This window comes from Syngnathoides biaculeatus, chromosome 6 (genome assembly GCF_019802595.1).
Source record: "Syngnathoides biaculeatus isolate LvHL_M chromosome 6, ASM1980259v1, whole genome shotgun sequence".
NCBI lineage: Eukaryota > Metazoa > Chordata > Actinopteri > Syngnathiformes > Syngnathidae > Syngnathoides > Syngnathoides biaculeatus.
Window position 1 is genome coordinate 5572845 of NC_084645.1, and position 25792 is coordinate 5598636.

Sequence of the window (25792 nt, forward strand, 5' to 3'; positions counted from 1 at the left end):
CTGTTGAAGATATTTTTTTTTTTGTTACATGAAATATCCTAATTTTGTAAAGTACTGTACTGTATTTTATTTTTGTCTTTCTGTCTTAACTGTGAAAATTTAAAAGCTTGAAATATTTCATTTTGTCTGTGGTGAATGAATGAATGAAACATACAAGTTTCACTTTTTGAAACTAATTATTGAAAAATGTTTACCTTTTCTCTCATTAAATATTTTCGCATGTACAGTAACTAATGACCAGTCACATTTTATTTTCAAATAAAATTGGACAATGACGTGATGAATCTTGAACATTTGACCACACCTTAAAATAAAAATCAATTGGTAAAGGTACATGTTCTTTTCTCCTGGACCATCTGGATTCGTCAGTATTTGAGATGCACTCATTTTCAACCTCGGCTAAGTGCTGCATGGTGTTTTTTGTAATAATGTGTCAGGTTTACGGAGCCTTCTACTTAGTCAGGGACAGCTTCTTCAGGGACATGGTCAGTGATGTGTCCTGAGATATAGCATCCTTTGATAGCCAGGGTCACGCAACCCAGGACATATGAAGTACATTTTCTCAAGGAAGGAAGACAGGAGGTACTTTTGCTCGTGAGCCATCCATTAATTCAAAAATTTCCCGGGGGGGATGGCCCCGCACCCCCCTAGTGCTTGCATTTATATTTTCATGAAAGTCCACTTTCACCTCTATTGATTGCATCATATTGTTTAAGATCATCAAAACAAAAGTTTCCATGGCACCCAATGGGCCTCTTGATTGCATCACATTAAGCAAAGAAGCTTTAAAAACAACTAAGAGGGCAAATATCAGATAAATTCATATCCAATTAATCTGATAAACCCCAGGGCAAGTCATTACTAACACTCATTAGTTGCCTATCATACCATTATTGGCATCATTCTCTTGAGACCCCTTTTGGTAAAATGAATGAATTTGCAGTAGTCCTGCAACGAATCTCAAAGACAATGTATGAAATTTGTTGTAATTCTGTGAGAGGGAGAAAGAGAGCTTGGAGGGGGTTGTGTGCCTATAGGAGCCTATCCTAGATTACGAGGCGTTAGCACCCTGGGCTAGGATTTAGAACTGTAATTTTGTGTTAAAGGTGTTCTTAATGTGCAGTGTTTCATGTGAAATACAATTCTTTGATATTGGGTTTTTTTTTTTCCTCAGATGTCAGTGAGGATATTATTAATGTGTATGAAAAGGAAGACCCTTCAGATGAAATTGACCTTGTCCCCCATCCGAGCAACGTGACCAAAAGGAGTGTCAAGAAAAACAGCAGCACTTTGAGGTTGGTTGTGTTGAAATAGAGATTTTTGGTTTGCTTAATAAGACTGTGATATAACAAAGTTGCGATTCAATTCATATCTTGCTTCCTGAAGCATGTTCGATGCACTTTTTTTTTCCGACCTGCCAATCACTCGTACAATAATAGCCAATCGGATAGCCACATTGTCCTAATCCCTGCTTTGACACGCCCCTCTTGTCGTCATGTCCCACAAACAATGCTGGTTATCAGTCGAGTGCGCTTTGAAAAGTTAATGTTATGAACAAAATGGTCCTCAGATGCGCTAACCCTAACCCTAACGTGCAATTCTGATGAAAGATATCCGGCTAGGTTACAAGGGGCCCGGTTGATTCATTTTCCAAAGCCTAAAACACAGTTGACGAAGTGTGTACAATGGATTAAGGCTTGTGGAAGAGCGCACGTACAACTAAGTGTGGACAATATCAACAAACACAAGGCTGTATGTTCGGAGGTAAGGGAGAAGTAACTTCTCTGAGTTTTAATTAATTATTATTAGTGCTTCATAGGCTACGATGGAGTAGATGGGAATAGAAATGGATTAGGGGTAATTTTAAAGGAAGAGCTGGCTGAAAATGTCTTGGAGGTGAAAAAAGTGTCAGATTGAGTGATGAGGCTGAAATTTGAAATTGAGGGTGTTGTATATAATGTAATTCACGGTTATGTCCCACAGGTAGGATGTAACCTAGAGATGAAAGAGAAATTCTGGAAGGAACTAGATAAAGTAATTCTGAACATCCCAGACAGAGCGAGAGTTGTGATTGGTGCAGATTGTAATGGACATATTGGTAAAGGAAACAGGGGCGATGAAGAAGTGATGGGTAAGGCATCCAGGAAAGGAACTTTGAGGGACAGATGGTGGTGGACTTTGAAAAAAGGATTGAGATGGCTGTAGTGAACACTTATTTCCAGAAGAAGGAGGAACATATAGTGATGTACAAGAGTGGAGGTAGAAGCATGCAGGTGGATTATATTTTGTGCAGACGATGTAATCTGAAGGAGATTACTGACCGTAAAGTAGTGGTAGGGGAGAGTGTAGCTCGACAGCATAGGATGGTAGTGTGTAGGATGATTCTGGTGGTGGGAAGATAGATTAAGAAGGCAAAGGTAGAGCAGAGAATCATGTGGTGGAAGCTGAGAAAGGAAGAATGTTGTGCAGCCTTTCAGAAAGAGGTGAGACAGGCTCTCGATGGACAGGAGGAGCTCCCGGAAGGCTGAACTACTACAGTCAAGGTGATCACTGCGGCAGGCAGGTGAGTACTTGGTGTGTCTTCTCTTAGGAAAGGGGAGAAGGAGACTTGTTGGTAGAACCCCAAATTAGAGGAAGTCATACAAGGAAAGAGATTAGCGAAGAAGAAGTGGGACACTGAGAGGACTGAGGAGAGGCGAAAGGAATACATTGGGATGCGACGTAGGACAAAGGTAGAGGTCGCAAAGGCTAAACGAGAGGCATATGATGACATGTACACCAGCTTGGACATGAAAGAAGGAGAAAAGGATCTCTACAGGTTGGCCATACAGAAGGATAGAGATGGGAAGGATGTGCAGCCGGTAAGGGTGATTCAGGATAGAGATGGAAATGTGTTGACTGGTGCCAGTAGTGTGCTAAATAGATTGAAAGAATACTTTGAGAAGTTGATGAATGAAGAAAATGAGAAGAAAGAGTAGAAGAGGCAAGTGTGAAGGACCAGGAAGTGGCAATGATTAGTAAGAGGGAATTTAGAAGGCACTGCAAAGGATGAAAATTGGAAAGGCAGATGGACCTGATGACATACAGTGAAGAAAATAAGTATTTGAACACCCAGCTATATTGCAAGTTCTCCCACTTAGAAATGATGGAGGGGTCTGAAATGTTCATAGTAGGTGCATGTCCACTGAGAGAAAGATAATCTAAAAAGAAAAATCCAGAAATCATAATGCATGATTTTTTTTAATGATTTATTTCTGTGATACAGCTGCAAATAAGTATTTGAACACCTGAGACAACCAATGTCAATATTTGGTACAGTAGCCTTTGTTTACAATTATAGAGGTCAAATGTTTCCGTAGGTGTTCACCAGGTTTGCACACACTGCAGGAGGGATTTTGGCCCACTCCTCCACACAGATCATCTCTAGATCAGACAGGTTTCTGGGCTGTCGTGGAGAAACGAAGAGTTTCAGCTCCCTCCAAAAATGTTCTATTGGGCTTAGGTCTGTTGACTGGCTATGCCACCCCAGAACCTTGATATGCTTCTTACGGTAACAGTATCTGTGAAGTTTGCACGTTCAATAACAACAAGCCGTGGTTTTCAGCCAGATTTATCCAACTCCGCCAGGCTAAAGAGATTGCATATCGTAGTCGGGACAGGGCCCTCGACAATCATGCTAGAAACCAGCTGACTAAAGAAATTAATATTGCAAAGAGGGACTATGCAGTTAAACTCGAAAAACATCTTTGCGCTAATGACTCCAAATGAGTTTGGCACGGATTACAATCACTCACTAAATTACAAGCGATGTCCCTCTACCCCATACTTCAACAGGTCTCTAGAACTGTGTGAAGTACCACCTTGCTTCAAATGCTCCATCATTATACCAGTCCCCAAAAAATCAGGAGTCTCAGGTCTTAATGACTACAGTCCTGTTGCCTTGACATCTGTGGAAATGAAGTCCTTTGAACGCCTTGTGCTGGACCACCTCAAGAGCATCACAAGTCCCCAGCTAGACCCACTGCAGTTTTCCTATTAAGCTAATAGGTCTGCGGATGATACCATCAACATTTGTCTGGACTTCATCCTTTAACATCTCGACAGCGATGGAACCTATGCTAGGATCCTGTTCGTGGACTTCAGCTCTCCGTTTAACACCATCATCGCTGAACTCCTCTCCTCCAAACTTGTCCAGGTCAGGATCTTGCCTGCCATCTCCCGGTGGATCTACAACTTCCTGATGGGCAGGACACAGCAGGTGAGGCTGTAGATCACCACCTCATCCACGCGTACTGTCAGCACCAGGGCAGCCCAAGCGTGTGTCCTCTCCCCTCTGCTCTTCTCGCTCTACACGAATGACTGCACCTCGTGGCATCCAACTGTCAAACTCCTGAAGTTCGCAGATGACACCACGGTCATCTGCCTCATCAAAGACGGCGATGAGTCTTCGTATCGACAGGAATTTTTGAGACTGGAGCTTTGGTGTGGTCAAAACAACCTGGCGTTGAACACTCTAAAGACTGTAGATATGATTGTGGACTTCAGGAGGCATCCTTCATCACAGCTGGCCCTGACGCTGTCCAACTGTCTCGTGTCAACCGTCGAGATTTTCGAGTTCTTGGAAATTGCATTCTCAGAGAATCTAAAGTGGGAGATGAACATCAGCGCCATCCTCAGAAAAGCCCACAAAGAATGTTTTTCTTGCAGCTTCTGAGGAAGCACAGCCTGTCACAAGAGCTGCTGAGACAGTTCTACACAGCGGTCATCCAATTGGTACATTGTACGTTCATTACTGTCTGGTTTTGGGCCGCCACAAAAAAGGCCGATCTTAGACTGCAACGGACAATCAAAACCGCTGAACAGATTGCCGGCACCACCCTACCCACACTATTGAGGACTTGCACGCAAAGCGAACTAGGTCTAAAGCAGGCAGGATCCTTTCGGATCCTCCATATCCTGGCCAGCTCTTCCAGCTCCTTGCGTCGAGAAAGCGCTACAGATCAATGAAAGTCAAAACGAGCAGGGATTCGAACAGTTTTTCCCTCTGGCAATTAAGTAATGAAATACTTGATCAGCAAACCTACTATTTTTCTGCCTTGTGCCATTGTTAGGACACTTACTCTCATCCTGCTGGTCCAATCAGTATTAGTGTTAGTAATATATTTTGTAAACTATCGCACGATTCATCACTTTAAACTGCTCCCATTCCACAATTGTCATTGAACTGGTCTATAACTGGAACCACGAACGGGTAAAGGCACGCTGTGCAAGCTTATCACAATGTGGGACATTGAAACACTTATCTCGTACCTGTTCTAAATGAAGATTTTACATCTTGCATTACTCTTGTCAGTAATACTTATAAACAGAAATGTCTCTTGTTCTTTGTTCTTCTTGCTTTGTTTGTTCGTTCTTTGTTCTGAACGTCGTACTTGGGTGCAGCACCAACTGCTGGAGAAAAATTCCTAGTGTTTTTACACACTTGCCATATGAAGCTGATTCTGATTTACCTGTCTATCTGCGTTCCTACCCTCACCTACGGTCATGAGCTGGGTGTCATGAGTTCAGTGTCAATCCTGGATATAAGTGGCCGAAATGAGTTTCCTCCGCAGGCTGTCCAGGACCTCTCTTAGGGAGGTTGAGAAGCGTGGTCATCCGGGAGGAGCTCACAGTAGCTGAGTAGTCGTCCTCCGCATTGAGAGGTCCAGATTCAGTGGGTGGGGCATCTGAATCTGATGTCTCCCACCTCCCCTGGGCATGTCTCACCAGAAGGAGACCTAGGGCACGATTTGGGATCCTCCCAGAATAGCTGGATGAAGTGACTGGGGAGAGGTCAATCTGGGCATCCCTGCTTAGACTACTGCCCCCGCGACCTGACCTCAGATCAAAATTTACATACACAAAAAGTACTGTCTTTACAGAACATGGGGAAGCCCAGGTGATGAGGTCATGACTTCGGAAGCTCCGGATAGGTAAACTGACAAAATGTGAGTTAATTGACAGAACACCTAGGGATGTATTTCAGGCCACACCTCAAACCACTCTGCTTCGTTGTTTAAAAATCATGGGAAAATCAAAAGTAATATTTGCTCACGTCTTAATTAATTCATTTTCATTTGAAAAATGCATTTTGTATTTCTGTGGCTTGTTTGTAAAGACCCCTTCTCGAGCTGTCACCGTTTTGTGGCAGGGGGATTTGTGTGTCTCAGTGATCCTAGGAGCTAAGTTGTCTGGGGCTCCGTGCCCCTGGTAGGGTTGCCCATGGCAAACAGGTCCTAGGTGAGGGACCAGACATAGTACGACTCCAAAACCTCTATGATGACGACAAAAATTGAATCTTGCTTTCCCTTGCCCGGACGCAGGTCACCGGGGCCCTCCTCTGGAACCAGGCCTGGAGCCGGGGCTCGGCCAGGCACAGCCCGAAAGGGCAACATGGGTCTCCCTTCCCATGGGCTCACCACCTGTGAGAGGGCCTGTAGGGGTCGAGTGCAATGTGAGCTGGGCGGTGACCAAAGGCGAACTGATCCCCGGCTACAGAAACTAGCTCTAGGGACATGGAATGTCACCTCTTTAGCAGGGAGGGAGCCTGAGTTGGTGCGTGAGGTCGACAAGTTCCGACTAGATATAGTCGGAATCGCCTCGATGCACCGCTTGGGCTCTGGCACCACTCCTCTTGAGAGGGGTTGGACTTTGTTCCACTGTGGAGTTACCCATGGGGAGAGAGGCCGAGCAGGTGTGTGTATACTTATTGCCTTCCGGCTTGGGGACTGTACGTTGGGGTTCACCCCAGTGGATGAGAGGGTAGCCTCCCTCCGCCTGCAGGTAGGGGGACGGGTCCTGACTGTTGTTTGTGCTTATGCAGCAGTGGAGCGTACCCACCCTTTTTGGAGTCCATAGAGGGAGAGTCCTGGAAAGTGCCCGCTCTGGCGACTCCATCATTCTGCTGGGGGACTTCAATGCCCATGTGGGCAATGACAGTGAGACCTGGAAGGGTGTGATTGGGAAGAACGGCCCCCCTGATCATAATTTGAGTGGTGTTCTGTTATTGGACTCCTGCGCTCATCACAGATTGTCCATAACAAACACAATATTCAGGCATAAGGGTGTTCACATGTCTCCTTGCCACCAGGACACCCTAGGTTGCAGTTTGATGATCGACTTTGTGGTCGTGTTATCGGATATGTGACCGCATGTCTTGGACACTCGGGTGAAGAGAGGGGCGGAGCTGTCAACTGATCACCACCAGGTGGTGAGTTGGCTCTGATGGTGGGGGTAGATGCCAGTCTGATGTGGCCAAACATATTGTGAGGGTCTGCTGGGAATGGCTGGCAGATTCCCCTATAAGAGGGAATTTCAACTCCCACCTCCGAAAGAACTTTGCTTATGTCCCAGTGTAGGTGGGGGACATTGAATCAGAGTGGATGATGTTCCGCACCTCCATTGCTGAGGCAGCCGACCGGAGCTGCGGCCGTAAGGTGGTCGGTGCCTGCCGTGGCGTTGGTACGTTGGTAGATACCAGCAGCGAGGGATGCTGTCAAGCTGAAGGAGGAGTCAGATCGGGCATTTCTGGCCTGTGGGACTCCCGAGGCAAGAGGAATTTGATGAGGCCATGGAGAATGATTTCAGGACGGCTTCGAGGAAATTCTGGTCCACCGTCTGGCGTCTCGGGGGGGGGGGGGGGGGGTGGATGAGATTCGCCCGGAGTTCCTAAAGGCTCTGGATGATGTGGGGCTGTCGTGTTTGACACGCCTCTGCAACATCGCATGGACATCGGGGACAATGCCTCTGGATTAGCAGACTCGGGTGGTGGTCCCCCTTTTCAAGAAGGGTGACCGGAGGCTGTGCTCCAACTATAGAGGGATCACACTCCTCAGCCTCCCTGGTAAGGTCTACTCAGGGGCACTGGAGAGGAGGGTCCATCGGGAAGTCGAGTCTCGGTTTCAGGAGGAGCAATGTGGTTTTCGTCCTGGGCGTGGAACAATGGACCAGCTCTACACCCTCGGCAGGATCCTTAAGGGTGCATGGGAGTTCGCCCAACCAGTGTACATGTGTTTTGTGGACTTGGAAAAGGCGTTCGCCCGTGTCCCTCGGGGAGTCCTGTGGGGGGTTCTTCAGAAGTATTGGGTATCGAATCCCCTGATACAAGCTGTTTGGTCCCTCTACGACTGCTGTGTCCGGTTTGGTGGCCTCAGCATTGCATCTCTGCTCTTTGCAGATGTGGTTCTGTTGGCTCCATCAAGCCCTGATCTCAGGTCTCACGTGAGCGATTCGCAGCCGAGTGTGAAGCGACTGGGATGAGCATCAGCACCTCCAAATCCGAGACTATGGTCCTCAGTCGGAAAAGGGTGGCGTTCCCTCTCCAGGTCGGGGATAAGATCCTTCCCCAAGTGGAGGAGTTAAAGTATCTTGGGGTCTTGTTCATGAGTGAGGGAAGAATAGAGCGGGAGATCAACAGACAGATCGGTGCAGCGTCTGCAGTGATGCAGACTTTGTATTGGTCCGTTGTGGTAAAGAGGGAGCTCAATCTAAAGACGAAGCTCTCAATTTACCAGTTAATCTACGTTCCTACCCTCACCTATGGGCATGAGCTGTGGGTCGTGGCCGAAGAACAACGTGCCGGATACAAGTGGCCGAAATGACTTTCCTCCACAGAGAGAGGTTGAGAAGCTCGGTCACCCGGGAGGGGCTCATTGTCAAGCAGCTACTCCTCCGGGTTGAGAGGAGCCAGATGAGGTGACTGGAGCATCTGATTCGGATGCCTCCCAGACAATTCCCTGATGAGGTGTTCCCTGCATGTCCCACCGGAAAGAGACCCCGAGGACAACCCTGGACATGCTGGAGGGCCTATGTCTCTCGGCTGTTTTGGGAACACCTCGGGATCCCTCCGAAAGAGGTGGAAGAAGTGGCTGGGGAAAGTGAAGTCTGCGTATCCCTGCTGAAGCTACTTCCCCCGTGACCCGACCCGGAAAAGCGGTCGATGATGGATTGATGGATGTTTGTAAATATTTCTTAGCATTGACAATTTACTATTATTCTTCACAGAAAGAGGCCAAAACAAGTGCTGAAAGAAAACGGAGAGGAGAAGAATGGAGGTAGTACTGAAGAGGCTCAGTCACTCCAGGAAGATGTGGAAAAACGGACACAAATACAGAATGATGACGAAGCTTTACAAAAGAAACAATCGGATGACCTCTGGGCTCGTTTCTTGTCTGATGTTGCCCCCAGACCTAAAGCATCAATGGCAGCTTTACCATTTCACACCACAAAGGAGGTAAAGTTTCTTAAATGCAATGTATAACACCGGGCACTGATTTGACAGGCCCGTACCCCCCGTGTGCCATCGCACTCTCAAATCTGCAGTCGATCACGAAAAATCACCCGTAAAATTTGTTACGAGTATTAGTACATAGATATTGAAAGACGTCGCTTATTTTGTGTAGTCTTGACCAATGTTCCCTCTAAGATGCGCCACTGTGCAATTGCGCACTTGTCGCACACAGTGTACATGAAATTCAGTCCAGTTCAGTTGAGCACAGCCTGACGTCTTTTTTTTTTTTTTTTGAAGCACATGGTCACTGTTCAACCTACTTCTACTTCCTACTTTACCTGACACCGCCTCCCTCCGTTCTTAAAGGGGTACACTCATCATTACAAACAGAACACACACCCAGAAATGTATATCTGTCGGCATGACTGGTGGACCACACCCATAACTTTATATCCGCGGGCACGACTGACCACACCAGTACTTTTTTCAAATGTGAGTGACTGTAACACTTATTCGTACTGGCTGTTTTACACCTTGCCAATTTAAATAGGATGTGGTTGAAGCAACTATTGCCCATGTTTGTATCACTGGCAAATCAAAATTTCATGAATCAAAACTCAAAAGTCATTTTGATTATATTTAAAGTGAGCATAGTCATTTTGGTGTGTGCGAACAGTGTTCATGGTTTCGTTTCCCTCCGCTTTGTAAAATGCTTCAGTCTGCCATCTAGACACTGCTGTCAAAAAAGTCAGGCTCACAGCCCTTCGCAGATGCACGACACTGTACATCAGGAAACAAAAGACCCGATGCCATGTGGCGCCTCATGAACCATGCATATTTATTACCACGTTGTGCGTTTGAAGTGTCAATTGTAAATGTGTCTTGCAACTCACTTTAGTTCTCTCATCTAGCTAGCTGCCTTCATCATCAGTGAACGAGCCGCAAATCCTACTTTGGTTATCATGTTTAGCGGTGGCACTAGCTGGTACCAGGGCCTACCTCGCTCATCATTTGGGGGCCGAAGGCAAATAAACTGCAGTCATGGCCCTCACACTTCCCCCCTTCTTCAGACCATATTTGTACTGTGTTATTTGACAACTCAAGTTATCTTCTTAATATTTACCACCAAAGATTTAGATCACAGTAATCCCTCGTTTTTCGCAGTTAATTGGTACCAGAACCACCCGCAAAAATTGAAAAACCGCAAAGTATTAGGGGGTGTATGTTTATGTGAATACCAGAATGTTTAAAATAAGTAAACGGTATTTGTACTTTGCATATTTGAGACAAAAAGAGGTATTTAGTTCAATCTTTAAAAGTAAAACCTTGTAAATATAATATATACAGTATTATACATTTGTAATATAAATTGTAAAACTCTATTACATTACTGTATAGTTACCATTCATCACTGGGAGACTTCTACTGGAGGTGCTTTGTTGTTGCTGCACTGTTTGATCAATAGTACAGCATTTATACTTTGCATACTTAAGACAAAAATTAACGAGGCCCTGTAGCTCAGTGGTTAGAGCACTGGTTTGGTAAACCAGGGGTTGTGGGTTCGTATCCCACTGGGGCCTCAACTCCCTGAGAAGGGTTGCGTCAGGAAGGGCATCCGGCGTAAAAATTGTGCCAAACATATATGTGCGTTCATCTCAGATGACACACTGTGGCGACCCCGAAAGGGACAAGCTGAAAAACTTATTTTTACTTAAGACAAAAATTACAACAGTGCAAGTGTCGAGTTAAAGGAAGACTCTCTGCACAATTCATATCTATAATAAACCCTCCAATGTGAAGTAATATATTACATATATTTTGGACATAAATAAAAAAAAAAAAAAAACCATTGAAAATGAACATATTTAAAATCCAAGCAAAATCTGGATATGAGCCAGCTTTCAGAGCCAAACCGAAAGAAACATCCTTGACGCCGGTGCTGAGCATTATAGACCATTTGTTTGATCTAAGCCTAGATGCCGACTTGTTCTGCACCACAACTGAGAAAACGCGCCCAAATTTGTCCGTCTTTAACCTCCCATGGGGTCAACTCGACAGGATAAAGCTGTGGCTGTCAGAGTTGAGGCTCATTATTCAGCAGGGAAATTTTCACTCATTTTATCATTACTGGTTCTGAGCCGCTAAATTTTAGCCTCTTGTGCTGGTACCATAAAGCAACAACATACGTTATGAGTGTGGCGGAGCTGTTCAAACCCGGAACTCCGTGTGTGGAGTTTGCATGTTCTCCCGTGTCTGCGTGTGTGTAACCTGCCTCCTGGCTGTTGACAGCTGGGATAGACTCCAGCACACCTTCGACCATCGTGCGGCTAAGAAAATGAATGGATGGATATATACGTGTAACACTTCCCGGTTACTATTTACGGTGATCTGCGGGTGCCACGTTAGTGCCACGCGCCCTCTATAACACGTCAATGCTAGATCTCTGTATTGTGGCTCAAACGCCCAGGCCTGAACATTGCACGTCATGTTACTTTTTGTTTGTTTGTAATTATTTTTTTCACAAAGATCAGCCACAAAATGCCACATAGTAGACATTCTCTGTTCGGTGAAATGTATCCACGAGCAATGTGTGTTCAGAACAGGAACCACTGCAGGCATGGCAAACACTGATTCGCTGTCTGTTTTCCAGCCAGGCTCATTGGAATATCTGAACGAGAAAGGAATTTTGATAATACTTTTCCAATTTCGAGATACTTCTCGGTGAAATCTGTGGATAACTGTGGCATTAAAAGAAACACTGAAACCTCATCTAACTTTTAATGTGTGCTTCCATTCCTATTAGTTTCGACAAAGTCTTCCTTTAAACAATAATAAAAAAAATGAGATTTTTACTGCAGGACAAAGTCTCAAACAAAGCAAACACATGATGTCCTCTGCAGACCACAGAATGTCCCCAACGCACCGTTGTAACATCACATCTGCCGCGCTGCAGTTATGTCACTTCTGTTTCGTGATGTCACTTCCGTTTCACTTTGTGGCGTTCCTTCCTCCAACAAGAGGAACTTTTGCTTGCCAGAACACAGGATGTGTCGCTCTCACCATCTCCAGTCCTTTCTGGCCACATCTCCACAAATCCTTTTTTTTATTTCCTTAGAGCGGTCCGAAACGTAACAAACACAATCTCAGGTTTACCAATTAGACATTCATTAAACTGGACAAAAAAGGAAGCAAAGACACCAGTTCAAGTCTCGCGAGGAGAGAGGAGAGGAACTGTCTCGTACAATTCACTACTGGACTCTCTGATTATCCTCTCCTTAGCACCTCTATTTAGTTTTAAGATGCCCCTTATTTACACGGATGTTATGAAAAGGAGCCAGCAAGCAAAACAGTTGGAAACAAAGTGTACTTGTTTGTTCATGTGTGTACATGTGTGTGGATGATTGCTGAGTACATGTGTGGTCATTATTTCTTTAACAGGCAGCAGTTCTAACAGTTCTGATGATTAGATGTTTTTTTTCCTTGCTATCTCCTGCTAGGCGGCTGCCACTCTATCTAGAGCAGAGCAAAGCATTTCTTTACTGGAAGCAGATGTATAATTATATTCACAATTATTCCTACACACAACAAACATGATAATCAAGAGCACCCGTAAGCAAATGTGACAAACAAAGCAAGTGTGAGTCAAAAAACAAAACAACAATGGCAAACAGAGCAAACACGATGCACTGAAGCCACATTAGGTTAACCACGAAGAGGAGAGGGATTATCTTCAACTAAAAAAATTTGAATTGCAGAAAATTCTGGATCTAGTCCTTGAGATCCATCTTGAGGCCGATCAAATCAGTGAATTAATTCAATGCTTTTACTTTCAGAAGTTTTATCAAAAGTTAACAAAGTTTACAGTTTGAACAACTTCTTAATGCACATCTTGGTGATAAAGGGACAGTCGTCACTCTTAACTTTAGCTCTACACTTAACTGTCTCTTGGGGCTTTCCCAACCCCAGAAATGTCCCTAGCTACACTGATCGCTTGAGTTCCCTGTATCCCCACCTAAAAAAAAACAGGTTCAGGTTAAAAACAATCAAGTTATGTAAGGTTCCCCCTAGATTGTTTTGTTCATCCTGGCGGATCAGTCATAGCGAGAGCTTCCAGCAACTCTTTGAAGTGGTGGCTGTGCTGATGGAGAGACCTCAGTAGGCGTTAACTTTTTCAATGACAGAGCCGCTATTATGCGGCATTAGGGAAGGCTTGAAATAAGAGGATTAAAATATGCCAATAAGCTGAGTTCCTAGTAGCAGGAGTTCCTGTTGCCAAAATACTCCAATGTTTTTATTTCTATTGCACAAATTAGGTCAGGGTATCTTAACGCTATTGTCAGGTTTACCAATTAGACATGGAATAAACAGGACAAAAATGAAGCAAAGACACCAGTTCAGGTTTGACAGCTCGCGAGGAGAGAAGAGAGGAACTGTCTCGTACAATTCACCACTGCACTCTCTGATTATCCTCTCCTCAGCACCTCTATTTATTTGGTTTCAAAACACCCCTTATTTACATGGATGTTAGTTAGAAACAAAGTGTACTTGTTTTTGTGTGTGTGTGTGTGTGTGTGTGTGTGTGTGGTGTGTGTGTGTGTGTGTGTGTGTAAGATTGCTCAGTACATGTGTAGTCATAATTTCTTTAACAGAGAACAGGTGCTCCTGGTTCTAACAGGTCTAGTGATTAGATGTTGTGCTATCTGCTGTTAAGCAGCTCCCACGTTATCTCAAGCAGAGCAAGGCATTTCTTTATTGGAAGCAGATGTGTGATAATTATATTCACATTTATTCCTACAGCTATAGTATGTAACTTGTGCTATGCCCCCGGCTCAAATTCTTCATTACAACAAAAGAACGGAGCAGTCACTTGAATTTGAATGATGCAATGCATGTCATACTCCTTTATGATTTAATTACATCTTTTGTTTTAAATGACGTGTCATTTTTGTGCAGTCATTTCCTTGAGGTCATTTGCAGTGCGCCACCAACATGGCCAGAGTAGGAAATGAATACAATATTCACTAAATATGGAAAAAAACGAGCCTGACATACAGCAAGACATTGGAGGAGCTGAATGGCTTGATCACCATTGTCATTTTTAGTCGTGGCTTGGGTGAAACTGCCAAAATCTGTAAATGTTGTTGACACTACTCGAATGAAATACAACCCAACACTTGCACATCAAATTGTTAGCATGCATGCTAGCATGTGTTTTAGCATGCATGAAAGCTGCCATATGATGGCGATCACGAGGCACTGAGGCACAATTGCTATTTTAAATTCTTAAGCATAAAAAAACTTACACTCCTGCACACACTGTCAGTATCGCCAAGTCATTAGTGTACATGTTCACACTTGTGTCACATCAAAACTAAAATTATCACACCGCAACAGACTAGTATAACTAGCAAATAATAAAACAAAAAACAAAACAATGACAGAAGAAATAATTGACAAAAAATGCACTTGTTACATGTGAATTTAGACCAAAATAAAAAAATAAAAATGTGACAAAGCAGTTGTATTGTGTTTAAGACAATTTAATCACACACACAACAATCCAACACAGGCACGATTAAACACCTAACACAAAATAGAAGTTCAAAGACCGGGTAGTCGAGCCAAACGGTGAATAGTCACCAACGTTGAAGAAATGTTCCCAAACAGGCAAATGTTCTTTCCAGCAAATATTCCAAGTTAGCGAATGCTCCTGAAATATCTGAAGAACTGAATCATAATAACTTAAAAGAATGAAAGGAAATAGCATCACAAAGATCCACATCATAACAACTACAAAGTAGGAAAGAAAAATAAAGAGAATAAAGAATTAAAATACACACACAACACTCTTTAAGCACTATTTATATCCTTAGTAGTGCTGCAAAGCATGTTAGAAGCACAGTGATTTCATTTTTAATGTGACACCGTGAGTATGAACAACGTTGACTAATGACTTGCCTACGCTGTCTGTGTGTGGGGGAATGTAAGCTTCTTAAGGTTACCAATGTGAAATAGCAATTTTTTTTCCTCACTGCCCGGTAAGCCCCACCCTGTGGTAGCAAACATCCATGCTAAAACATGCTAGTTTGCATGCATGCTATCTATGTATCCTGCACGTTTGGTTGTAAATTAATGAAATAGTCACACAAAATGTATTTACAGAATTTGGAACTGCACACACAAGGTGCGCTGTCCATTTTGGAGAAAAATTTAAGTGCATCTTATTGTCGTGAAAATATGGTACATAACATAGGCATTTTAATACTGCGTCCATTACTCATGGATTTTTGGGATTTGCAGTGGGAAGGAAGATATCCCCCGCGAATACTGATGGAACCCTGTTTTATATAGTATACTATATATACTATAACGGAGACTTTCACATTAGACCCTGCTTGTTCCAGTCTACTTTGAGCGCTAATGATGTTTAAGTCTGGTTCACAAAATAAATGACCCAAAAAATGTCAAATGACCTCACACAACATTTTCTATTGGGCTTCCTGGGAATGTTCCTGGAACACTAGATAAGCCAGCTCAGCTGTCTTATCTAGTGCCTACCTCGCCTCCGTGTTGGGAAGGTCGTCGTTACCATAATGGTAACAGCACACTATTCTTGTTTAGATATTAACAAGCAAAAACTATATAATTCCCCCAGCCAGTCTACCTGGGATTTGTGTAGTAGGAGAAGGCGTTTGACCGTGTCAGAAGCCTGTGGATGGTGGTCCGGGAGTATGATGTACTGGACCCCCTAATACGAGTTATTTAGTCAATGTATGACTGGTGTCAGTGTTTGGGCTGCATTGCTGGTAGTGACTCGAATATGTTTCCAGTGAGTGTTGGAATCCGCTGAGGCTGCTCGTAGTTACAGATTCTGTTCATTACTTTCATGGACCAAATTTTGAGGCAGAGCCAAGGCGTTAAGGTATTTCGGTTTGGCGACGTCAATATTACTTCTGTGCTTTCCGCAGATGATGTGGTTCTGATGGCTGCATTAAGCTGCAACCTTCAGCTCTCACTAGAGCTGTTTGAGGCAAACTGTGAAGTGGCTGCAATGAAAACCAGCAGCTCCACATCTAAGAACAAGATCTTCAGTCAGAAAAGGTTGCAGTGCCCTGCCCAGGTCAAGGAAGACATCCTGTCCCGACTGAAAGTATCTCATGCTCGTGATGAGGGAAGAATAGAGTGACAAGTTGATCCATGCAGCGTCTTGAGTGATTTGGATTCTTTTTTGTCCGTCTTGGTAAAGGAGCTGAGCTGAAAGGTAAAGCTATCAATTTATTGATTGATCTACCCTCACCAAAGGTCACAAGCTGTGGGTCATGAATAATAAGATCCCGAATACAAGTGGCCGAAATGAGTTTCTTCTGCAAGGCGTCTGGGTTCTCCCTTAGGATGAGAAGCTCAACCATCCGTGTAGGGCTCAGAGGCTATTGAGCTGCTGCTTCTCTGCATAGAAATCACTCTGCTAGAAAGCTGGAGGAAGTCTCTGGAGAGAGGGAAGTTTGGACTTCCCTGCTTAAGTTGCTGCCTCCATGATAGGATAAGTGGCAGTAAATGGATGGATGGGTGGATTTAAAAAATGCTTGAATACGTTTTCAAAGTTTTACATTTTGTCTAAACTTACCACGCTGATGTGCTTGGTGATGGTGACATTGTTGATGTACTCATCATTGGCGAGTTGTTTTCATGAGCCGCAAGCAATTAATGTCCTTCCTAGCTCCAAATCTTTTCCCAAAGGTGAATGGCTTGATAAAATGTACCAAAAATAGAGTGTTCCAGACTCCAGAGACGTGTTTGTATTCCTCAGAATTAACACTGCTGCGATGCTGGTCTTTCTCTGCGCTACGATGTACAGTTCCTTGTGAAAGTATTCGCCCCCTTTAAACTTTTCATCGTTTCGCCACATTTCAAGCTTCAAACATAAAGACATAAAATTACATTTTTTTTGTCAAGAATTAAGAACAAGTGGGACACAATCGTGGAGTGGAATGAAATTTATTGGATATTTTATACTTTTTTAACAAAAAACTGAAAAGTGGGCCATGCAATACTGATTTTCTTCACTGTAAGTCCTGGAAAAAACCCACAGACGCAAGAGCAGAACAGATGCGCCACTGTGGTTTGCCACATTTCAGGCTTCAAACAATAATTTATTTTTTTGTCAAGAATCAACAAGTGGGACACAATCGTGAACTGGAACGAAATGTATTGGATATTTTATACCTTTTTAAGAAATAACAAACTGAAAAGTGTGGCATGCTATATTATTCGGCCCCTTTACTTTCAGTGCAGAAAACTCACTCCAGAAGTTCAGTGAGAATCTCTGAATGATCCAATGTTAACTGATGATGATAAATGGAATGCACCTGTGTGGAATCAACTCTCCGTTTAAATGCACCTTCTCTGTGATAGTCTCAGGGCTCTGTTTAAATTGCGGAGAGAATCATGAAACCAAGGAACACACCAGGCAGATCCGAGATACTGTTCTTGAGAGGTTTAAAGCCAGATTTGGATACAAAAAGATTTCCAAGGAGCGCTGTGCAAGCAATCATATTGAAATGGAAGGAGTATCAGACCACTGCAAATCTACCAAGACCTGGCCGTCCCTTTAAACTTTCACCTCAAACAAGGAGAAGACTGATCAGAGATGCAGCCAAGAGGCCCTTGATCACTCTGGATGAACTGCAGAGATCTACAGCAGAGGTGAGAGAGTCTGTCCATAGGTCAACAATCAGTCGTACACTGCACAAATCTGCCCTTTTCGGAAGAGTGGCAAGAAGAAAGCCATTTCTCAAAGATATCCATAAAAAGTCTGGTTTAAAGTTTGCCACAAGCCATCTGGGAGACACACCAAACATGTGGAAGAAGGTGCTCTGGTCACATGAAACCAAAATCCAACTTTTTGGCCACAATGCAAAACAATATGTTTGGCGTAAAAGCAACACAGCTCATCACTCTCAACACACCATCCCCATTGTCATACATGGTGGTGGCAGGCTCATGGTTTGGGCCTGCTTTTTTCACCAGGGACAGGGAAGATGGTTAAAATTGATAGGAAGATGAATGGAGCCAAATACAGGACCATTCTGGAAGAAAACCTGTTGGAGTCTGCAAAAGACCTGAGACTGGGACGGAGATTTGTATTCCAACAGGACAATTATCCAAAACATAAAGCCAAATCTACAATGGAATGGTTCACAAATAAAAGTGTGTTAGAATGGCCAAGTCAAAGTACAGACCTGAATCCAATCGAGAATCTGTGGGCAGAGCTGAAGACTGCTGTTCACAAAGGCTCTCCGTCCAACCTCACTGAGGTCGAGCTGTTTTGCAAGGAAGAGTGGTCAATAATTTTAGTCTCTCAATGTGCAAAACTGATAGAGCGACTTAAAGCTGTAATTGCAGCAAAAGGTGGTGCTACCAAGTATTAATGCAAGAGGGCCGAATAATATTGCAAGACGCACTTTTCAGGTTATTTGTTAAAAAGTTTAAAATTCAAATAAATACAGTATTATCAATTTATAATGTACATTATTAAAAACTATTATATTACTGTATAGTTACCGTTCGTCAGTCAGACCTCTGCTGGAGGCTCTGGCAATGTAGCTTTGAGATGGGGAGATGTTTTGTGTGCGTGTATTGGGAGGAGGGGGACCAGAATGTTTAAAATGTTAACAGTGCAGTATGTATACGATTCATACTTGAGACAAAAATTACAACAGTACAAGTGTCTTATTTAAACTCATAATAAAATAAAACAATTTTTGCAGCACGGAATTAACATTCTTCACTCGGAGAATGGAAGGAACTAGATGAAGTAGTTCTGAGCATCCCAGACAGCGATAGAGTTGTGATCGGTGCAGATTGTAATGGACATATTGGTAAAGGAAACAGGAGCAATGAAGAAGTGATGGGTAAGTACGGCATCCAGGAAAGGAACTTTGGGGGACAGATGGTGGTAGACTTTGCAAAAAGGAATGGAAATGGCTGTAGTGAACACTTATTTCCAGAAGAGGGAGGAACATATAGTGACCTACAAGAGCGGAGGTAGAAGCACGCATTTTGTCCAGACGATGTAATCTGAAGGAGGTTACTGACTGTAAAGTAGTGGTAGGGGAGAGTGTAGCTCGACAGCATAGGATGGTAGTGTGTAGGATGACTCTGGTGGTGGGTAGGAAGATTAAGAAGACAAAGGTAGAGCAGAGAACCATGTGGTGGAAGCTGAGAAAGGAAGAATGTTGTGCGGCCTTTCGGAAAGAGGTAAGACAGGCTCTCGATGGAAAGCAGAAGCTCCCGGAAGACTGGACAACGACAGCCAAGGTAATGAGAGAGACAGGCAAGAGAGTACTTGGTGTGTCTTTTGGTAGGAAAGGGGAGAAGGAGACTTGGTGGTGGAACCCCAAAATACAAGGAGTCATACAAGGAAAGAGATTAGCGAAGAAGAAGTGGGATACTGAGAGGACTGAGGAGAGGCGAAAGGAGTACATCGAGATGCGACGTAGGGCAAAGTTAGAGGTGGCAAAGGCTAAACAAGAGGCATATGAAGACATGTACACCAGGTTGGACACGAAAGAAGGAGAAAAGGAGGGGATGTTCAGAGTTGTGGGAACTATCGAGGAATAAAGTTGATGAGCTACACAATGAAGTTATGGGAAAGAGTAGTAGAGGCTAGACTCAGGACAGAAGTAAGTATCTGCAAGCAACAGTATGGTTTCATGCCTAGAGAGAGTACCACAGATGCATTATTTGCCTTGAGGATGCTAGTGGAAAAGTACAGAGAAGGTCAGAAGGAGCTACTTTGTGTCTTTGTGGATCTAGAGAAGGCCTATGACAGAGTACCAAGAGAGGAACTGTGGTACTGCATGCGTAAGTCTGGTGTGGCAGAGAAGTATGTTAATATAGTACAGGACATGTATGATGGCAGCAGAACAGTGGTGAGGTGTGACAGAGGAATTTAAGGTGGAGATGGGACAGCATCAGGGATCAGCTCTGAGCCCCTTCCTGTTTGCAGTGGTAATCGATAGGCTGACAGATGAGGTTAGACTGGAATCCCCTTGGACCATGATGTTCGCAGATGATATTGTGATATGCAGTGAAAGCAGGGAGCAGGCGGAGGAACAATTACAAAGATGGAGACATGCACTGGAAAGGAGAGGAATGAAGATTAGCCGAAGTAAAACAGAATATACGTGGGTGAATGAGAAAAGTGGAGGGGGAAGAGTGAGGCTACAGGGAGAAGAGATAGCGAGGGTGGACGACTTCAAATATTTAGGGTCAACAATCCAGAGCAATGGTGAGTGTGGTAAGGAAGTGAAGAAACGGGTCCAAGCAGGTTGGAACAGCTGGCGAAAGGTGTCTGGTGTGTTATGTGACAGAAGAGTCTCTGCTCGGATGAAGGGCAAAGTTTACAAAACAGTGGTGAGGGCGGCCATGATGTACGGATTAGAGACCGTGGCACTGAAGAAACAACAGGAAGCAGAACTGGAGGTGGCAGAAATGAAGATGCTGAGGTTCACGCTCTGAGTGACCAGGTTGGATAGGATGAGAAATGAGCTGATTAGAGGGACAGCCAAAGTTGGATGTTTTGGAGACAAGATTCGAGAGAGCAGACTTCGATGGTTTGGACATGTTCAGAGGCGAGAGAGTGAGTATATTGGCAGAAGGATGCTGAGGATGGAGCTGTCAGGCAAAAGAGCAAGAGGAAGACCAAAGAGAAGGTTGATGGATGTGGTGAGGGAAGACACGAGGGCAGTTGGGGTTAGAGAGGAAGATGCAGGAGATAGGCTAAGATGGAAAAAGATGGCACGCTGTGGTGACCCCTAACGGTTACTGAGTAGACAGTCTACAGCATATAAAATGTCAGAAATGAAAGAAAAGGATGAAACGGAAGTTGGTGGGTGGGGCTTTGACGATGCGGAGCTAATCAGCTCACAAGATAAATCCCCACATGCTCTCATTGATCAATATCGCGCCGGGTACCAATCACGCACCCTTAATCAATCTTCCCACAGTACTGTATGTCGATCTGGCTGTTTTTTTTGTTTTTTTATTTATGGGGATGCTGCCAAAAGTGAAGTGCAAAGTTGCGAAGGAACCCTGTATTAATACCATACCGCAGACCAAATCGAGTTCCCCACCCTTCTATGGCATCACTTTGATTTACACTAGTTTCTCTCTGCTTCGCGCTTCAGCTATTGCGGCTTCAGTGCATCGACCCTCCCTCCACTACCCCTCCAAAAATACAGCCAGATCGGCTTTTTGGAACTGATTGGCTCCCCAACATCGAAGCCCCACTCGGCAACTCTCCCTCCGCCGTTCTTTTCGCCATTTTCTTTCCATTTGTTGAGTGTATGCATGATAACGTCTCTAGTTCAGGATTCCCCCAAAGCGCTGTGATAATGTTAAAGCTTCTCCCGAAGCACCCAAGCAGAGGAGGAAGATGCAAAATGAGAGGATTGATGACGATCAGCGACAAAGTAAAACTTTGGATATGATCAAAGACGGCAGAAGTTACGCTTTTGTGGGGCCATTATGGCTTGAATGACTCAACGGCGCGCTACAAAAGGAATGATGTGGTAAACATCCATAAAACTGCTTCCATCACATAATAAGAGAGCAAAATGTGTAATAATCAACCTCAAGCTGCAATGGGGGATTTACCCCCTCGAGGACGAGGCTTTTCCCCAAGCAAAGGTTGGTTTGAAAAATGTCAAAAGCGTGCGACAATGTGGTATGAGTTGTCGAGTTAAGAAATTGTTTTGACGGGCTTATGTCCTTGTACCGGGGGTTGGTTTAAGTGGATTAATTGTTCGTAAAGTTAACTCATATTTGCTCTTGTTTTGCTTTTAAGGCTCTTTTGCTATGCTTAATATGCTCACATTGACTCGCGTTTGCATTGTTTCCCTCTGTTGCTTTGTTTATCGACTCACGTTTGCTTTGTTTGTCACATTTGCTTACAGTTGCTTTGTTTCTCATGTTTGTTGTTTTTGTTACGTTTCGGACCGCCCCAAGGAAATAAAAAAAGAGGATTCATGGAGATGTGGGCAGAACAGGCTGGAGATTGTGAGAGAGAGACATCCTGCGTTCTCCTCGCGAGTAAAAGTTCCTCTTGTCGGAGGAAGGGAAATCACAATGACGAAATGGGAAACGGAAGTGGCGTCACAAAAGCGAAATGAAAGTGATGTAACAGCGGCGCAACTATGGAAGTAAATACGTGTCACCAAGATTTGAATTCAAAATGTCACTGAAAATTTTGTTGTAAAATTCACATTATTTCAAAGTAATCAGATTTCCAATAGCTGTATTTCGGTTTAACTTTCCAATGTTAACAAATGCGCCATATAAAAAAATTCAACCTTTAAAACGCAAATCCAATATTTTCAGTCTCCAGAGATTCAACTGGCTGCAATTTGCTGTCTGAAATTCACAGTCTAACACTCAGACAATCCAGTGACGTTTACTTAGTATGTGACATCACGAGGTCGTTATAGTTTCTCCCCAAAAATTCTGCTAAGGCAAGTCTGCCTTAAGCAGTGGGGGTTGTCTCAAATGAACAACATTACACACGGTAATTGGAACATGGTGTCTGTTTGAGAGGTCTAGTGAAAAACTGTTTTGTTTCATGAAATTCTAACAAGCTGTTTTCTCTTCGTCAGGCTCATTCTTTGGCTTCTAATGTTAGTTTGAGAACTGAATCACAGGAATCAGATCCAGCCAAAGTCACCATAGTTAAAGTTTTTGATTTTGCTGGAGAGGAAATCAGGTATGATGTTATCCCATCAATGATGTTTATAGTTTTAAAATGTATATTTTATCATGTACGTATCACACACAATTTAGTGCAGAGCTTGAAAAAGGATGGAAATTCAGTGAAATAAAAAAATCCCCACTTTTATTTTTTTCATTTTTATGTTATATTTTCTCCACTCCACATTCATGCATTCTATTCACAGTGTGTTATTAGACAGTTCACATTATTGAGTTACATTGTAGGTTGCCTTGATAAAATACAGTGTATCATCTGTATGAACATTAAGGTTAAGCTCTCTTTAGGGAACAGTGTTACAAATAAACCAAAGGAAAAGTGTAAAGCGTGTTCATTATGAAAGTTGTAAGAACAAAATTATAGAATACTTACGTTGGGTCAGATTCCAAAGTTCAAGACCTTTATCTTTTTTTCTTTTTTTGACAGATAAAATGTTGATGCACTGAAATACAAAACCAAGGTGTTATTTACATAAAATTAATTCAGATTTTGATTAGTTAATGACATATTAAATCACATGTATGTAGTTGATTTAATCTTGAAATACTGCCTCAGTTATGTAACGTAATTTCTGGACTATAGAGCACATCTGATTATAACCCTCACCCAGTACAATTTTAAAGGAAAACCCATTTTACACATACATAAGATGCACCTGTCCATAAGCCGCATATTCCTACATTGAAACATGAGATATTTACAAAGACAGACAGTCCATAGAGTTTTCAAAGTTTTAATAATATACCTTAGCTTTTCTTTCCAAACAGTGTTTGTGTGCGGCAGTAACACAGCACTAACAGGGCTGGTTAAAAAAAAATACCAGTAAAAGTCACTAAGACGCATCAGTAACACAGCAGCAACACTTGCATTTTCCAATTTGTTCAAGGAAATTTTATTCATGCACAAAGTTAAATCAAACTTGTCTTCCCTGACACATACAGTGAACAAAATTAGTAGTGCATGTCCACTGTGAGAGAGATAATGCAAAAGAAAAATCCAGAAATCACAATGTATGATTTGTGTGATACAGCTGCAAATAAGCATTTGAACACCTGCCCATCAGCTAGATTTCTTATCCTCAAAGACCTGTTAGTCTGCCTTTAAAAGTCCACCTCCACTCCATGTGTTATCTGAAGCAGATGCGCCTGTGTGAGGTCATTAGCTGAAAAAAGACACCTGTCCACCCCATACAATCACTAAGACTCAAACTTGTAACATGGCCAAGACCAAAAATCTGTCCAAAGACACCAGAGACAAAATTGTACAGCTCCACACAGCTGGAAAGGGCTACGGACAAATTGCAAAGCAGCTTGGTGAAAAAAGGTCCATTGTTGGAGCAATCATTAGAAAATGGAAGAAACTAAACATGACGGTCAATCTCAATCGGAGTGAAGCCCCATGCAAGATATCACCTCGTTGGGTCTCAGTGATCCTTAGAAAGGTGAGGAATCAGCCCAGGACTACAGAAAAGGACTTGGTCAATGACCTGAAAAGAGCTGGGACCACCGTTTCCAAAGTGAGTGTTGTTAATACAGTAAGACGTCATGGTTTGAAATCATGCATGGCACGAAAGTTTCTCCTGCTTAAACCAGCACGTCAAGGCCCATCTTAAGTTTGCCAATGACCATTTGGATGATAGAGGAGTTATGGGAGAAGGTTTTCTGATCAGATGAGACCAAAATGTAACTTTTTGGTCATAATTCCGCAAACCGTGTTTGGACGAAGACAAATGAGGAGTTCCAGCCCAAATACACCATCCCTACTGTGAAGCATGAGGGTGGAAGCATCATGCTTTGGGGTGTTTTTATGCACATAGGACAGGACGACTGCACTGTATTAAGGAGATGATAACTGCGGCCATGTATTGTGAGATTTTGGGGAACAACCTTTTTCCCTCAGTCAGAGCATTAAAGATGGGTCGTGGCTGAGTCTTTCAACATGACAATGACCCGAAGCATACAGCCAGGAAAACCAAGGAGTGGCTCCGTAAGAAGCATATCAAGGTTCTGGCGTGGGCTAGCCAGTATCCTGACCTAAACCATATAGGAAATCTATGGAGGGAGCTAAAACTCTTGTGTTTCTCAGCGACAGTCCAGAAACCTGTCTGATCTAGAAAAGATCTGCATGGAGGAGTGGGCAAAAATCGGTGCTGCAGTGTGTGGAAACCTGGTGAACAACTATAGGAAACGTTTGACCTCTGTAATAGCAAACAAAGGCTACTGTACTAAATTAACATTGGTTTTCTCAGGTCTTCAAATACTTATTTCCAGCTGAATCACAGAAATCTTTAAAAAAAATCATACATTGTGATTTCTGGATTTTTCTTTTTAAATTCTCTCACGATGGACATGTACCTACAGACCTCTCCCTGATTTCTAAGTGAGAGAACTTGCAATATAGTAGGGTGTTGAAATACTAATTTTCTTCACTGTATATTCCACCTGTATCACTCATACCGTTTTTGCTCAAGTGCTCCTGGCGGCTGTGAGGAAAAAAAATGCATAAATTAGCCGCATTATTGCATGAGCCGCAGGGTTGAAAGTGTGTGACAAAATTCGCGGCTTATGGTCCGGAAACTGTTCCTCGGTCCAATTGGCTGTCCAAAGACACCTAATCTATTTGGATTTCCAATATTTTAGCATTATAACTAGTTTCTAATCTACTAAATGTCCCATCATTCAGTTCATTCATTATGTTTTTGTGTCAAACTTGATTATAATGTGGTATTTTGACGGATGTTTTGGATTATTTAGTCTCGTGAA

At 43.2% G+C, this 25792-nt stretch overlaps 1 protein-coding gene across 3 annotated transcripts in view; it reads left to right on the forward strand.

The window, feature by feature from the left end:
* cfdp1 (craniofacial development protein 1) overlaps positions 1-25792 on the forward strand; it is a 33433-nt gene that overhangs the window by 1177 nt on the left and 6464 nt on the right. For all 3 annotated transcript variants that reach the window (XM_061823862.1, XM_061823860.1, XM_061823861.1), the window contains exons 2-4: positions 1175-1295; positions 9043-9271; positions 22921-23027. In XM_061823862.1, coding sequence (XP_061679846.1) covers positions 1175-1295; positions 9043-9271; positions 22921-23027 — 457 coding nt within the window. The remainder of the gene's footprint in view (positions 1-1174; positions 1296-9042; positions 9272-22920; positions 23028-25792) is intronic.